The sequence below is a fragment of the Coenobita brevimanus genome, chromosome 86 (assembly GCF_032717465.1).
Source record: "Coenobita brevimanus isolate Jiangsu-jjx chromosome 86, ASM3271746v2, whole genome shotgun sequence".
Classification (NCBI taxonomy): domain Eukaryota; kingdom Metazoa; phylum Arthropoda; class Malacostraca; order Decapoda; family Coenobitidae; genus Coenobita; species Coenobita brevimanus.
Genome location: NC_137039.1, coordinates 5,416,294 through 5,433,998, shown reverse-complemented (window position 1 = coordinate 5,433,998; position 17,705 = coordinate 5,416,294). Strand labels below are relative to the sequence as shown.

At 44.7% G+C, this 17,705-nt stretch overlaps 1 protein-coding gene across 1 annotated transcript in view; it reads left to right on the top strand.

Annotated features, from left to right (window-relative positions):
* Window positions 1-13,104, top strand: part of LOC145410773 (uncharacterized) — a 128,312-nt gene extending 115,208 nt beyond the window's left edge. The window contains exons 4-5 of the mRNA XM_080280875.1: window positions 12,443-12,708; window positions 13,082-13,104. Of these exons, the coding sequence (XP_080137001.1) occupies window positions 12,443-12,708; window positions 13,082-13,104 (289 nt within the window). The remainder of the gene's footprint in view (window positions 1-12,442; window positions 12,709-13,081) is intronic.
* The last annotated feature ends 4,601 nt before the right edge of the window (window positions 13,105-17,705 follow it).

Below are 17,705 nucleotides of genomic sequence, written 5' to 3'. Positions count from 1 at the left end.
CGATCATACTCACGATCATTACAGGGACCTATTGGGTTTCCTCTTCCTCGGTTTGGGTGCTCTGTGATCCCATGTGTGATGACATGGAAATTCTGTCACTGATGCTCCACTCCCCGACCATATGCTCCTACCATGGGGCATAGTTTTATGAGAATGACTCAGATATATTGTATAGGTCATTGAACCCTATCGTTTCGTTTTGTTTTTAAAGGCTCCAACATACTTCCATGCGTTGGCCTTGGTCACCTAATGGCGGCTCTCCATGCTGCACGATCCATTGCAGCCTCCTTGTTCAGTCCTTTAACCCTGAGGTCACACTTAATGACCTAGTCCTGTGTCTTTCTCAGTCTACTCCTCGTAACCCCACCCCCAATATTAACACTTCTCACCTTCCTCACCCAATTACCATCCCCCATCCTCTCCACATGTCCAAACCATCTCAATCTACCTCTCCTCATCACAACACCAATACACTCCAGTCCCATCCTACCTCTCAACTCTTCCATTGTGAACCCAGCCCCCCAAGACCTTGGACGCAGGGACGCACTACACATCCACCTAATCATTGTCATTTCTGTACGTCTAAGCCAGCGAATATCCTCCTCCTTTACTCCCCAGGTCTCGCTACCATACAGCATTACACTCCTAACACATGCTGCATACAAAGACCCCTTAGCATGTAGGGAGAGTCCTCTCAATGTCAGGAGAGGCAAGAGCTCCCTGAACTTCTTCCAACCACTTCTCACCCTAGCTACAGAGCTAGCTCCAGCCCCACCTCCAGCATGCAACATGTCCCCCAAATAACAAAACTCTTCCACACACTCAAGAGATTCACCAGCAAGTTCAATTCTTTCACGTCTGACAATCTCCACCTGCTCTCCCTGACATGCCATACACATAAAATCAGCATTATCTCGCAGTCTACCTCTGATACCACTACATCTCTTATGCACCCATTTATCACAAACACCGCACAAGATGGAATTACTTCCCACGCCCTTGTGGTAAACAGCACATGGCCACTCTCCCTCGTCTTTGACAGTACCGCCACCAACCCCGGATATCATCACTTTTGTTTTATCTGCATTTACCCTTGAGCCCTTGTGCCCCATACCATCTCTCCACATCCTAAACCCATATAGGGTGGTCACAAACAAATCGCCTCCACGTCGCCCTGTCCCCCACCATTTCACTGTCCTGCTCCCAACTGAAACCCCCTCTCTCATATACCTCTCCACTCCATCCCTCCATCTCATCCTCAGCCTCCCCCTCCCTCTCCCCCCCTCCACCTCACTCACATACACTCTTCTCGACAGTTTCTCACCCTCCATCCTCTCTACGTGGCCAAACCACTTCAGTGGGTTACTCCTAAAGCTTCCTATCACATCCCCATCCACAACACAATGCTCCTTTATATCCTCATTTGTCAGCCTGTCTCTCCATGTGACTACACAGGCTCCTCTCAAATAACTCATTTTGACTGCTCTTACTCTTGAATTGTGTCCTTCCAACAATGTCGAAGCTTCACTTCCATATGTTACAGCTGGTATCATAATACTGTCATGTGGTAACTTTTTCACTTCCATGCTCACTTCCCCGTTTCTTATCATTGCTTTCAAGGAACCAGCAACCTTTCTTCCTTGTTGTACCCTTTCAAGCACTTCACCCTCCAAACTTTCATCTTTACTCATCACACTACCCAAGTACTTGAATGTACTCACATTTTCCATTTTCTCACCATCCAACCTCACTGTACATTCACCTCTCTCAAAGACCATCACTTTACTCTTCCCTGCATTCACATTTAGGTTCTGTTTCTTACACACTCTCCCAGACGCATCCACCATGTCTTGCAGCTCCCCTTCATCTTCACTCAACAACACAGTATCATCTGCAAACAACAGTACAGGGAGTTTCCAAACACTACCCTCTCTCACCAGGGCCACTCCAACATCCACTGCCCTACCTTGTACCTCGTTTATTACCCCATCTATGTACAGATTGAACAACGACGGAGACATGACACATCCCTGTTTCAACCCAAGCTTCAAAGAGAAAAATTCACTCAGTTCACTATCCACACGCACTGCAGCCTTAGCACCATCATACATATTCTTCAAAGCAAACTTCCCATCTACTCCATATATTCTTAATACTTTCCACAATCCTTATCTATCCACCCTGTCATATGCTTTCTCCAAATCCATGAAAGCCGCATACAACTTCTTTCCCTTCTCTAGAAACTTTTCCACTAAAGATCTAAGAATGAATATCTGATCTACATAACCTCTCCCCTTCCTAAAGCCTCCCTGTTCTTCTCCTCCAACTAATTCCTCTCTTCTTTCTCTAACTCTGTCAATAAGTATCCTACCATACACTTTTCCTATTATACTAAGAAGACAAATGCCCCTATGATTACCACACACTTCATTTTCCCCTTTTCCTTTGTACAAGGGAATAATTATACCTGACTTCCAATCCTCCGGGACTCTACCTTCCTCCCAGGCCAATCTGCATATCTTCCACATCCATTCTGCTACTATCTCTCCTCCATGCTTCAGCATTTCACCACACACTCCACTAATTCCTGGGGCTTTCCCCAATTTTACTTTCTTCACTGCTTCCACAACTTTTATCCTACTAATTTCTTCCTGTCTTCTCACCTCCCTCCTTCTCCCAGCCATTCCCCAGCCACTTATACTCGCATTACTTCCATCCTCCACGTTCAACAATTCCTTAAAGTGTTCTCTCCATCTGCTCACTTTTTCTCCCTTCTCCACTAGTAATCTACCATTTTTATCTTTCACTCCCCTGCTAACTTCACTGCCACCCTGACTTACTCTCCTCACCGCTTTCCAGAACATTTTCTTACAGTCCCTCCACTTTACACTCAAATTCCTTCCAAATTCCTCATCCACTCTCTTCTTACACTCTCTTACTAATCTTTTCACCTCTTTCTTCCTTTCTACATATAACTCTCTCTTCCACCTCTCAACTTCTTCCACGACCCTTTTTCTCACCCATTCATTGTATGCTTTCTTCTTTTGTGCCACAGCCTGTCTCACCTCTTCATTCCACCACGCTGTTCCTTGCACCCCCCTCCATCTTCTCTTCACCCCACACACCACATCACATGCTGCACATATTTCTTCTGTGAATATCCTGCACACACCTTCCACTTCCCCCATCAGCTTCAATTCATATTTATTATTTACCCAATCATTCCACTACTTCTCTCTTATATTCTGCCTTTTTCTCATCCTCTTGTAACCTTTCCACTCTCCTATCAACTACTCCTTCTTCTCGTCCTTCCCTTCTTCTATTTCTCCATTTTGCATGGATCTTGATACTGGCCACCACCCAGTAGTGGTCAGAAAGTCCACTCCCCCAACCTCTATAAGCTCTTGCATCCATTACACAACTTCGCATCCTTTCATCCACACACACATATTCAATCATTGCCTTCCTTTCATTCAGCTCACCACCCATGCCATGTATACCTGAGGATCATTTTGTGCCTGAAGAGGGTATTGGCTATCACCAACCCCCTCCCAGCACAAGTGTCCACTAATGCACTGCCATTCTCATCTACCTCAGCAGGCACACCCCACTCACCAACTATTCCATCTACCTTCACATTCCCTACTTTACCATTCATATCACCAATCAAAAGCACTCTCTCATTCCCTCCAAACCTTTCCATGCACACTTCCATATTTGTCCAGAACTCCTCTCACTCTGCTTGCACGATCTTGCGCTGGTGCTTATACACACACAATCACCCACATTTGTATTCCATCTTTCAATCTTACCCACACAGTCCTTGACCCATGTGATCCATACTCTCTTATGTTCTTTGTCCATCTTTTACTCACAACAATACACACACCTTCTTTTTCCCTCTCATTCTCACCTACTCCTGCACATATACCCCATCCATACTCCCATTCTCTTTCTCTCACTCTCTCCTCGCCATTTAGTTTCAGTTACTCCACATACATCCACTTTCACACCCTCAAGCACTTGGAAAATCTCCCTCTCTTTAACCTCATCATTCGCACCCCTTACATTCCATGTTGCGATACGTACCATGTCCATTGTCCAGTCCTTGGTCGTCATCTTTTGGTCAGTCGTTGTCCGAGGCTTCATGTTCATCTTTTTAGTTAGCTGTTTTCCGGGGAGGGGCACTAACCCTCTGCAAACCCTTTTAGTCACCTCGCACGACAAGCAGGGATATTGGGGGAGTATTTGGTATATATAATGCCCTGTAACACATGATATAATATAGCCAGCTAATGCTTCTTGGTAAGGGGACTCTCGCTAGCTTAGCAACAGTGATGGTACCGTGGGAATGTGTGTGGGTGTAGTGCCCAGAAGTGATAATGAGTTGTATCTAGTTCATTTTATATGACCAAAAGTTCGGTTAGGTGAGAGAGAGTGGCCAGGGTATACAGTATTTTTTTTTTTTTTTTTAATGCGAGGAAGAAGGAACCAAAGGCCATGAGCCCGCAGTAACAGTTCCCTCCAAGAGAAAAACAAAATACAATAGAGAGCCAAATTCAAGATCCGATCATTTTGAGATGCCTGGACACACTACGTTTGAAAGACTGGAGATCATAGGCAGCAGGAAATACAGACAGAGGGAGACAGTTCCAGAGCTGACCTGTTGAATAAATGAAAGACTGCGAGTAACGGTTAACTCTTGCATTAGAGAGTTGGACAAAAAAGGGATGAGAGTTTGCTGCCAGACGGGTGCTACGCACCCGTCGTAGAGGTGGAGGAATGCAAGCAGACAGTTCAGAGGAGCAGTGACCATTAAAGTAGCGATAGAAAAGAGATAAAGATGCAACAGTGCGGCGAAGAGACAGAGGTTGAAGGGAGTCAGTAAGAGGAGGAGAGTTAATGAGACGAAAAGCCTTTGACTCCACCCTATTGAGAAGGGCTGTATGTGGGGAGCCTCCCCACACATGAGAGTTGTACTCCACACAGGGGCGGATAAAACCCCTGTATAGAGTCAACAATTGTGCAGGGGTAAAGAAAGAGCGGAGTCGGCTTAGCACACCCAATCTCTTGGAAGCAGATTTTACAAGAGATGTAATATGATCTTTCCAAGATAAGTCCCGAGTAAATGAAACCCCAAGCAAGTTCAAGGATGATGCAGGATTAAGCTGAATATTATTAAACATTAGTGGGTATACCTGTGGAAGATTTTGTTGGGTTGATAGGTGTAACAACTGAGTCTTAGATGCATTAAAGACAACCATATTATTTTTACCCCAGTCAGAGATATGAGCCAAGTCAGACATCAGGTGTGCCACAGCCTCATCCCTTGTTTCTTGAAGTAACTGTTGAGATGGGCGTTGCGGGAACCGAATGGAAAGGTGAAGGGTGGAGTCATCAGCGTATGAGCGGATAGGGTTAGATGTACAGCTTAGAAGATCATTGATGAATAAAAGGAAGAGAGTTGGTGATAGGACAGAGCCCTGAGGAACACCACTGTTGATAAATCTAGGAGAAGAACGATGACCGTCTACAACAGCGGCTATAGAACGACCAGAAATGAAGCTAGTGATGAAGGCACAGATAGAAGGATAGAAACCGTAGGAGGGCAGTTTGGAAATTAAAGATTTATGCCAGACTCGATCGAAAGCCTTTGAGATGTCAAGTGCAATGGCAAAGCTTTCGCCAAAGTCCCGAAAGGAGGATGACCAGGAGTCTGAAAGGTAGGTGAGAAGATCGCCAGTGGAGTGTCCCTGACAGAACCCATACTGACGATCGGAAAGAAGGTTGTGATAGGAAAGATGCCTTTAAATTTTTCTATTAAGAATTGACTCGAAAACTTTTGAAATACAGGACGTTAAAGCAATTGGACGATAGTTGGAGGGTTGGGAGTGGTCACCCTTCTTTGGGACTGGCTGAATGAGAGCAAACTTCCAGCAAGAAGGAAAGGTACAATTTGACAGACAAAGGCGAAATAGTTTGCCTAGGCAGGGTGTAAGCACAGAAGCACAGTTCTTGAGAACAACAGGAGGGACCCCATCAGGCCCATATGCCTTGTTAGTACAGAGGCCAGTGATGGCAGAAAATACATCAACTGAAGAAATTTTAATGTCAGCCATGAGGAAGTCAGAGGGGGGAAGTGATGGAGGAACAGCACCAGAATCGTCTAAGGTAGAATTGGAGGAGAAAGTCTGTGCGAAGAGATCTGCTTTATCAGTAGAAGAAATAGCTACAGAACCATCAGAGTAGAAAAGAGGAGGGAAGGATGATGAGGTAAAGTTGTTAGAAAGATTTTTGGCAAGGTGCCAGAAGGAGCGGGAAGAATTTGAGTTGGAGAGTTGAGAGCATTTAGTATGGATGAAATTATTTTTAGTAGAGCGAAGAACAGACTTAGCACGATTCCGGGCAGAAACATAAAGATGTGATTCAGGGGTGGGTTGGCTCCGGTACCTTTTGTAGGCCTTCTCCTTGTTGCGGACAGCATTAGAACAAGCGTGATTAAACCAAGGCTTTCTTGCGTTAGTCAAAGGATATGAGAAAGGAATGTATGCTTCCATGCCCGAGAGAATAACCTCCGTAATGCGCAAGGCACACTCAGATGGCTCACGGCCATGGAAGCAATAATCATTCCAGGGAAAATCAAAGAAATACTGCCTGAGGGCCTCCCAGTCCGCAGCTCCAAAATGCCACAGACGACGTTTCCCTGGAGGGTCCACAGGCCGTACCGGAGTGATAGGACAGGTTAAGGTAATAAGGTTGTGATCGGAGGAGCCCAACGGAGAGAAAAGATTAACAGAGTAAGCAGAAGGATTAGTTGTGAGGAAGAGGTCAAGTATGTTGGAGCTCTCTCCAAGGCGGTCAGGGATACGGGTAGGGTGCTGTACAAGCTGCTCTAGGTCATTAAGGATAGAAAAGATGTAGGCTTGTTCACCAGGTGGATCCATGAAAGGAGAGGAGAGCCAAAGGTGGTGGTGAACATTGAAATCTCCAAGAATGGAGATTTCAGAGAAAGAAGAAATGGACAGAATGTGTTCCATCGTAGAAGTAAGATAGTCGAAGAATTTTTGATAGTCAGTAGAATTAGGGGATAAGTAAACAGCACAGATATATTTAGTCAGAGAATGACAGGAAAGCTGAAGCCAGAGTGTGGAGAATTCAGAAGAATCAAGTTCAGGAACACGAGAGCAAGATAAGTCGTTGCGTATGTATACACAACAGCCACCTTTGGCTTTGAAATGAGTATAGAGGAAGTAGGAGGATACAGAAAAGGGTTTGCTGTCAGTTGCCTCAGACAGCTGAGTCTCCGTTAGAAAAATAAGGTGAGGTTTAGAGGAGGAGAGGTGGTGCTCAACAGAGCGAAAGTTAGATGAAAGGCCGCGAATGTTGCAGAAATGAAGAAGAAGAGAGTCAGACAGTGGTTCCAGGCACCTCGAGTCGTCACCGGGAGAGGGGCAGATGGCGGGGGCATTTATGGTCCCCCCCCTGGGGACTCCGAGGCTGGGTGAATTGACGCCATTTTTGGTGAATTTTGAATAGGAAGTGTAGTGTGTACTGTGCATGTAGTTTGGTGAAGATAGAGAAATTTGTACTGGAGAGCATGCTGGCCTACTCTCTGTGTAACTGAGACACTGAAAAAGTTCAGCAAAGGGGGATGGTCAGGAACTAGTCCTGAGGGCTGATGAAACGGGAGCTCCAGCACTCCCTGTCATCAGCTTTCCATCCACCTCGGGAGTACTGCCCTGATCATGCGGACATGATCAGAACATAGATTAAGTTACCTAGTTGCTAAGTCATTTTTTTTCCTACTGTAATTTACTAGCATTAAGTCTCTTTATAATATAAAAACTCAAGTGAGAAGGAACATGAGCCTATGATCACATAATCCAGCATAATATATGCATGCGCAAAGGGATGTAAGACACGATGATTTTTATTGTTTTTCAATGTAAGGGTATAAAGAGAGGTCATTGTAAAGTAATTATTGTAACTACGGATTGTCATTTTTTCGGGGTAGTATCAAGTGTTGTCATTCCTCAGGAAGTGTTTGATCACATGAGGTGACGCCATTGTCCAAGTCTGTGAGTGGAGGTGAGGTATTTCCCATATATTTATGTACTGTACTTTATATTATTGTTTAGTGTGTAACTGGAACACGAGAATACTAGCTAAAAGGCAGAGTTCTGTCTGAACCTCTGATAAATGTGTGATCTTTGTGGGCCAAATATCAGGTGCCTTGGAACTGTGAATTATTTATTATTATGTGTTGAAATGCCTTTGCAATTCAGTACTTATTGGGACTGTGTTAGTTGTGAGTTAATGTTCACGTAGTTACTTTGTGAGGCACAATGATATCGATGCAATGATGATTTTCATGGTTAGAGTTAGAGGTCTTCATGCTTATTTCTTATAGTACTTTTTCATCCATGTTATCCCTACAATAAGCATTATTTTGTGCAGACCTATGTGTCTGTAGGGCCATGTGTTATTTTGTTAGTAATCCCTCTAATATCCGAACACCCAATATCCGAACATCCCCACTAACCGGACATAATGGTGCCGGGATCCAACATTCCCAAAATGGTCTGGGGGGGAAAAAAAAAAAAAAAATCCCGCCCGTAATTTGAACTTGCTGCGCACAGCGGGGGACAGGTTTGTTGTGGCGCGTCATTCCTCCAATGTCCGATAGAGCGCCGCTGCATCCTCCTCACTTTCCGCCTGTCTCTCGCCGTGAGTGCACGCTCGTCGTTATAGCTGCCCACGTGCTCGCTTTTGTGGTGGTGCCTTACCTGCTGCAGGCACTCCTGCTGCTCTCGGGCCTCCTATTAGTGTGTGTGATGATGGCCCCGCCGCCTGAGAAGAGGAAGAGAGTGGTGTTGACTCTGGAGAAGAAACGGGAGATATTGGAGAAAGTAGATGCAGGGTGGTCTTCTTCCCGCATCCTCCGTGAGTTCAACCTGGCCCTATCTACTTTGTTTGATATCAAGAGATCCCGAGACAAACTCATGCAGTAAACAGCTGACTTCTCGTCGAGAAGCAAACGCAACGTGGAGAAGAAGGTGATGTTTACTCCCAAGTTTGCTGAAATCGAATGCTCCATGTTGATTTGGTATCGACAGCAATGTGCTGCTGGTGTGATGGTACGTGGAACGAAGCTGAAGGCTGCTGCTGAGAAGTTCGCCAGGCTTCACGACGCCCTAGACTTCAAGGCATCCGAGGGTTGGCTCTTCGAGTTCAAGTTACGGCATGGCCTTACCAACCGTAAAGCTCATGGCGAAGCTTTGGACACTAACGAGGATGGAGTTGACGAGTTTCGGCACAAGGTGAAGGGCTTGATCGACAGGGAGGGCCTCACTCTCGGTCAAGTCTACAACGCTGACGAAACTGGTTTATTCTATCGCTCTTTGCCAACGAACACTCTAGCCGAGGAGACGGAGAAGCGTGTACTTGGCCGCAAGCTCTCCAAGGAACGGATATCTGCTTTGTGTTGTGCCAATGCTAACGGCATGCACCGGCTTAAGCCCGTTATTGTTGGCCGTGCAAAGCAGCCTCGGTGTCTTCGTGGGGTGATGGATGTCCTTCCTGTCGTCTGGTACCATTCTTTGAAGGCATGGTTCACAGCCCAGATCTTCAAAGACTGGTTCCACCGCCACTTCATCAAGGAGGTCATCAATTACCAGACGAAGACACTGGGAATCCCGCGCGACCAGGTAAAGGCCCTCCTTCTCGACAATGCACCTGCCCACCCGTGCGACAAGGACTTGGTGGCTGAGAATGGCCGGATTAGGTGCATGTTTCTGCCACCTAATACGACTGCTCTCATCCAACCAATGGACCAAGGAATGATTGTGGCAACAAAGCGCCTATACCGACGGAAGTTCCTGAACAAGGTGATGGTTGTTCTCGAGGATGAGGACGAGCGCAGGGAGGGACGGGACACACGAGGCCAGCGGACTTTGGAAAACCCTCGCCGCTACAACATCAAGTCTGCACTCTACAACTGGGCCAGTGCATGGAAGGAAGTCCCTGTCAAGACTCTAGAAAATGGTTGGTCTCGTCTGCTTCTCAGAACGGATGTGGAGTACGATTTTCTAGGGTTTGACGTGGATGACTTCCATGCACGGCTATGTACGCATGGCGACGATGTTGATGTGGACGATGTGCTTGAGTGGTTGGATGACAACGAGGGCGATCCTGGGTAGCAGACATTGTCCGATATCGAGATCGCGTCTTCAGTTGCAGGTGTCAGTACCGAGCTTCAAGATTCCAACGAGGAAGGCGACGATGATGTGGACTCCTCTCAGCAGGACACTACTCCAGCCATCCCCAAGCTGAGCACACTCCGGGAAAACCTAGAGTTTGTCCTTGACTACCTGGAACACCTGGACTGCGACAGGGAGATGGGGCCCTTGGGACTTGTGGAGGAAGTGCGTGCTTTCAGGTAGCGCATCATCAATCATCAGAATCGTCGGTCCTTGCATCAATCAACAATTGACAGTTTTTTCAGGCCCGTGACCCCCGCTGTGCCTAGCCCTGGCTCCACACCGTTGCCTCCCCAAGACAGCCCCTCATGCTCCGAGCCACAGCCCAGCACATCAGCCATGGTGGAGTCACCGCTCGAAGTGAATTTGCGTCTGTCTTCAGAGTCGTCTGCAGTGGGTACGCCATCACCACGAACCAGCGACGCACCCCTAGGTCACCTGCCAGTGATACTCTCGGACTCTGACAGCGATTAAACAGCAAGAACTTCTCCACTAGACCACACGGGAATTTACAGTGTTGTGCAGCGAAAAAAACAGTGTGTTGTGTTAAGGATTTACAGTTGTGAGTGAAAAGACTAATTTGGAACAAAATTTAATGTAAATAGACTTGTTTGTTTTTGCTTTAGAAAATTATTAGAAGAATGGGAAAAGTTAAAGTGCAGAGTGCAATACTTAGTAAGTTACAATGGAGCATTAGTTAGACAACAGTGCGCACTGTGAAGAGAACGGACTTCTGAGTGCGATTGACTAAGTTCAGTGCAAGACTTCATGAATGGTGTACTGGAAGTGCTTCAGGAAATCCTTCTTACTGTCAGAGTCCAGAGGAGGCGGTTATTCATCGAGGTGGCCATGGACTTGCTGTAAGTAGGCAGAATGTTTCATACTGTACTTTTTTCCATACTATACTTACCTCAAATATCTCATTTCACTCTTTAATGTCCTTTATTGATGCGAATAGGGTGTTAGGAGCTATGCATGTGCAGTAGGAAGATGTTTTTCTGAGTCAGGCTACGTTAGGGTCCATAAGTACCAGTCCAGGAGCCAGTAACCAGAATGTTTAATATTGTATGAACCTACTTCTAAACCCTCATTTTATGCTTCTTTTGCATTTATTTCAGTCATTTATGTGCCTTATTGGTGTGATTTGGGTCTTAAATAGGTGCTATGCATGTCCAGAGGGAGTTGTATAGGTGTTTCTCTGAGTTAGGGTCCATAAGTACAAGTCCATAAGCTGGGGCCCAATATCCGGACAGGACCAGTATCCGGACCAGCCTATGGCCCTATTACGTCGGATACTGGAGGGATTACTGTACTTGAGATGCCGAGTGTTATAACTCATGTTTCTTTTGTATGAGACTTTCTTGATCATGTGAAGGGATTACTTGCATTAGTGAGAATAGTTATTCATCGTACATATTAATTCCTAGCGGGTCCAATTGTGGAGGTCAAAGTCCAGTGAGTGAGTCAAAGACGAAGTGTGGAGGTCAGTCCCAGTGAGTGATTCAAGGTCCCAGTGCGTAAGTCAAGGTCCCAGTGTGGAAGTCAAGGTCGGGAGTGGCAGAGGACTGGACCAGTGAACTATGTGCTCAGAGGGACGACTATGAAGAAACACATTAGACTGGGACAAAGGAGCTAAGTGTTGTGGCATTTAACATTAGGACCATATATATATTTTTTTTAACGTGGCAACTAATTCAGGATTAATCTGTGAGGTTAATAGATGGGAAGACTCTACTTTTTTTTTTTTTTTCCTTTTTGGTCTTGTTAATACACATTTCCTCCCACTCGAACTCTAATGTTTGTATAACCCTTGAGAACTGGTGGTATAGAGCTTACCTAATAGTTTGTTAATGTGTAACCTTAGAAGCATTTGGGGGAAATTGCAATGGCTGGGCTTGGGTTGGCCGAGTTTGAGACTGGCCCCGTCATTTTTTGGCATGCTACCACTCTTACCTTGACCACTTGAAATGTAATAAACGCAACCGAAGAGGCCGCTAGTGGGAGAGAGTCTCCGTCAGCCTGAGTTCCCGACTGTTCCAGCACACAGTGGTCATCAATAGTGACTTGATTTCTGCCCCTTTTGACCACGTAAAAGTCTGGATCGCAGAGGTGACAGTACATGGGAGCATGCCGTAGTGTTTTTCAAGCAGCCGCACATGTCAGTGCTTTTGGATTTACTTCAGTGCCAAGGCGTCCTATGGCAATGAATCTGACTTGGATAGTGACTTAGAAGTGTCTGACGATAACCAAACACAATCTGACATAACTGTGAGCGACTCTGATGAGGAGTACATGCCCGAGAATGACGATGAAGTGAGCGATAGTTGTGGGGAGAGTGATACTGATTCTGATATCAGTTTGGCCTTGAAGTGCATCACCCCATCCCCACCTACTTTTGACCTCCCTGCTACCTACCTCATTCTTCATGGATCTTCTTCATACTTACAAGGTAAATAATACAATAATTAATCTCTTCCTTATTCACTGATTTATATCTCTATCTACTATATTTATCTGTATATTGTATGTTTACTAAATCAGTTGGTTAAACATATATATTAAGTCATGTACATTATTTTAACATCATAAACACATCTTGTGGTGAATATCTACTTACCAATACAAAAATAAATAATATAAAGCAAATAGAAATGATGTAATGATAAAATAAATACTACCCCACAAAAGAGCCACGCCTGGGGGGAAGTCGGTTTGGCAGGGAGGGGTAGCTTAGCAGGGGAGGGGGGGGAATGCGGTAACAAAGGGGTTAAACTGGCAATCCAAGATAAGAGATAAAACATGTATTCTCCCTCATTTGTTAGTGAATGGCACCATGCCTGCTTAAAGCCTGATTTCTTCTTGAAGCTTTGCCTCATTCATCATAACTATATAATTGTTCTCACACCTGAATGAATTGTTAGGTGCCACGTGATTAACCCATCACGACCCGACTGATTTCCTCTCTTCTTCATTTCTGCAACATTCGCGGCCTTTCCTCTAACTTTCGCTCTGTTGAGCACCACCTCTCCTCCTCTAAATCTCACCTTCTTTTTCTAACTGAGACTCAGCTGTCTGAGGCAACTGACAGCAAACCCTTTTCTGTATCCTCCTAGTTTCTCTATACTCATTTCAAAGCCAAAGGTGGCTGTTGTGTATACTGTACATACACAACAACTTATCTTGCTCTTGTGTTCCTGAACTCGATTCTTCTGAATTCTCTACACTCTGGCTTCGGCTTTCCTGTCATTCTCTGACTAAATATATCTGTGCTGTTTACTTATCCTCTAATTCGACTGACTATAAAAAATTCTTCGACTATTTTACTTCTACGATGGAACACATTCCATCCATTTCTCCTTTCTCTGAAATCTCCAATCTAGGAGATTTCAATGCTCACCACCACCTTCGGCTCTCCTCTCGTTTCACCGATCCACCTGGTGAACAAGTCTACATCTTTTCTATCCTTAATGACTTAGAGCAGCTTGTACAGCACCCTACCCGTATCCCTGACCGCCTTGGAGAGAGCTCCAACATGCTTGATCTCTTCCTTACAACTAATCCTTCTGCTTACTCTGTTATCTTTTCACTCCGTTAGGCTCCTCCGATCACAACCTTATCACCTTAACCTGTCCTATCACTCTGGTACGGCCTTTGGACCCTCCAGGGAAACGTTGTCTGTGACATTTTGGAGCCACGGATTGGGAGGCCCTCAGGCAGTACTTCTTTGATTTTCCCTGGAATGATTATTGCTTCCATGGCCGGGAGCCATCTGAGTGTGCCTTGTGCATTACGGAGGTTATTCTCTCGGGCATGGAAGCATACATTCCTTTCTCATAACCTTTGACTAACGCAAGAAAGCCTTGGTTTAATCACGCTTGTTCTAATGCTGTCCGCAACAAGGAGAGGGCCTACAAAAGGTACCGGAGCCAACCCACCCCTGAATCACATCATCTTTATGTTTCTGCCCAGAATCCTGGTAAATCTGTTCTTCGCTCTACTAAAAATAATTTCAGCCGTACTAAATGCTCTCAACTCTCCAACTCGAATTCTTCCCGCTCCTTCTGGCACCTTGCCAAAAACCTTCCTAACAACTTTACCTCATCATCTTTCCCTCCTCTTTTCTACTCTGATGGTTCTGTAGCTATTTCTTCTACTGATAAAGCAGATCTCTTCGCACACACTGTCTCCTCCAATTCCACCTTAGATGATTCCGGTGCTGTTCCTCCATCACTTCCTCCCTCTGACTTCCTCATAGCTGACATTAAAATTTCTTCAGTTGATGTATTTTCTGCTATCACTGCCCTCCATACTAACAAGGTATATGGGCCTGACGGAGTCCCTCCTGTTGTTCTCAAGAACTGTGCTTCTGTGCTTACACCCTGCCTAGGCAAACTCTTTCGCCTTTGTCTGTCCACTTGTACCTTTCCTTCTTGCTGGAAGTTTGTTCTCATTCAGCAGGTCCCAAAGAAGAGTGACCACTCCCAACCCTCCAACTATCATCCAATTGCTTTAACGTCCTGTATTTGAAAAGTTTTCGAGTCAATTCTCAACAGAAAAATTTAAAGGCATCTTTCCTATCACAACCTTCTTTCTGATCATCTGTATGGATTCCGTCAGGGACGCTCCACTGGCGATCTTCTCACCTACCTTTCAGACTCCTGATCATCCTCCTTTCGGGACTTTGGCGAAAGCTTTGCCATTGCACTTGACATCTCAAAGGCTTCCGATCGAGTCTGGCATAAATCTTTAATTTCCAAACTGCCCTCTTACGGCTTCTGTCCTTCTATCTGTGCCTTCATCGCTAGCCTCTTTTCTGGTCGTTCTATAGCCGTGTTGTAGACAGCCATCGTTCTTCTCCTAGATCTATTAACAATGGAGTTCCTCAGGGCTCTGTCCTATCACCAACTCTCTTCCTTTTATTCATCAATGACCTTCTAAGCTGTACATCTAACCCTATCCACTCATACGCTGATGTCTCTGCCCTTCACCTTTCCATTCGGTTCCTGCAACGCCCAACCCAGCAGTTACTTCAACAAACAAGGGATGAGGCTATGGCACACCTAATGTCTGACTTGGCACGTATCTCTGACTGGGGTAAATATAATCTGGTTGTTTTTAATGCATCAAAGACTCAGTTGTTACACCTATCAACCCGACAAAATCTTCCACAGATATACCCACTAATGTTTAATAATATTCAGCTTAAGCCTGCATCATCCTTGAACATGCTTGGGGTTTCATTTACTCAGGACTTATCTAGGAAAGATCATATTACATCTCTTGTAAAATATGCTTCCAAGAGATTGGGTGTTCTAAGCCAACTCCGTTCTTTCTTTACCTCTGCACAATTGTTGACTCTATACAGGGGTTTTATCCACCCCTGTGTGGAGTACAACTCTCATGTGTGGGGAGTCTCCCCACATACAGCTCTTCTCAATACGGTGGAGTCAAAGGCTTTTCGTCTCATTAACTCTCCTCCTCTTACTGACTCCCTTCAACCTCTGTCTCTTCGCCGCACTGTTGCATCTTTATCTCTTTTCTATCGCTACTTCAATGGTCATTGCTCCTCTGAACTGTCTGCATGCATTCCTCCACCTCTACGACGGGCGCGTAGCACCCGTCCAGCAGCAAACTCTCCTCCCTTTTCTGTCCAACTCTCTAATCCAAGAGTTAACTGTTACTCCCAGTCCTTCATTTATGCAACAGGTCAACTCTGGAACTGTCTCCCTCTGTCTGTATTTCCTACTGCCTATGATCTCCAGTCTTTCAAACGCAGTGTGTCCAGGCATCTCGTAATGATCAGATCTTGAATTTGGCTCTCTATTGTATTTTGTTTTTCTCTTGGAGGGAACTGTTATTGCGGGCTCGTGGCCTTTGGTTCCTTCTTCCTTGCATTAAAAAAAAAGAAAAAAAAAAAAATTAACCCATCACGTCCCAACTGATTTCCCATCTCCTATACCCCCCAATCCCGAGCTATTTTGGAAAAATTTATATTTGGCTAAAACCTGTTTTTGTTGAGAAACAAAGGAAAATCACCAGAAAGGGCTTACTGGGGTCCATAAGTGGTTAGAACAGGTGAGCCTCCCCACGTCAGGTATTGTATTCTGTCACTGACGTGTCAGGCTCTCACATTTTCTATGGTAGATAATTTGGGGAGAAACAACAAAGAACACGTCTACATTTATTGATTGGGAACTAATAAACAATCACAACAAGAATATAATGGTTTTCATTGAGATATACAGGAAAAATATGCACTGTTCCATTGTGCAAGCACAGCGAGTTTGGTCACACTGGTTACACGTTAGTTGCTAAGTTTCTTGTTTCATGAAACATATCATTTTTCCTACTTGCATAATACTGTTTCAGTGACATTTTACCATTTTTTGCATTATGTAAATGTTTTCAGCTGTTTACATTCCTTATTTAGATATTTAGCATAATTATTGTGCATATTTCCCTACTCAGCACACTCACTATGACTTCTCTCAACGTACATTACATTTTTTTTACTTTCATATTATTGTTTCCATGACATTATACCATTTTTCAAACAATGTAAATGTTTTCACTTATTTACATTCCTTACGAGGATATTTAGCGAAATGCTAGCGCATATTCACGTAGTAAGCACACTCGCTACCACTCGTGTTTCAACTTATATTTTATTTCTTCACTTCCAATATACTTCCCCACTTTCATTACACCCGTTTCCACATTATACTACCATTTACATATTTACGGGCCTTATTTATTACACTGAGTGTTAGAATATCGCATCTGTATACACTCGCTAGGAATGTTTTGACTTTGAATATATTTTTGCACTTAGATAATAATTTTTCACTTACATTACACCCGTTTCCACTTTATACTACTATTTACATATTTACGGGCCTTATTTATTACACTGAGCGTCAGAATATCGCATCTATGTACACTCGCTAGGAATGTTTCGACTTAGAATATATTTATGCACTTAGATAATAATTTTCCACTTACAATACACCCGTTTCCACTTTATACTACTATTTACATATTTACGGGCCTTATAATTACACTGAGCGTCTGTATATCGCATTTTTTCCTGAGTATGAGCGTCATATCGCATTCACACCATATTAATACTGCATCAAGGTGTGATATTCACTGAAACAAGGGTCAATGCAGAGACCCACGTTACACTCAACGCACTCATAGTGGGTGTCTTTTCTCTGAGTGGTGGGTCTCACACGGGAATTACCACACACGACACCTGTGTTGGGGCCTTGGTCTATTTGGCTGGGGAGGTATAGGAGTGGGAAAATGGCAGGCAAAAATTCTCAGGGGAGTCTGGGCAGTAGGGGTAGTGCATGCGCGTTGTTGGGTCGTCTCGACTGCATACTGGGCTATAATCTCACGGCCAAGCTCCCTCAAACCCTTCAAAGGTTTCCTGCACTCCTGCTG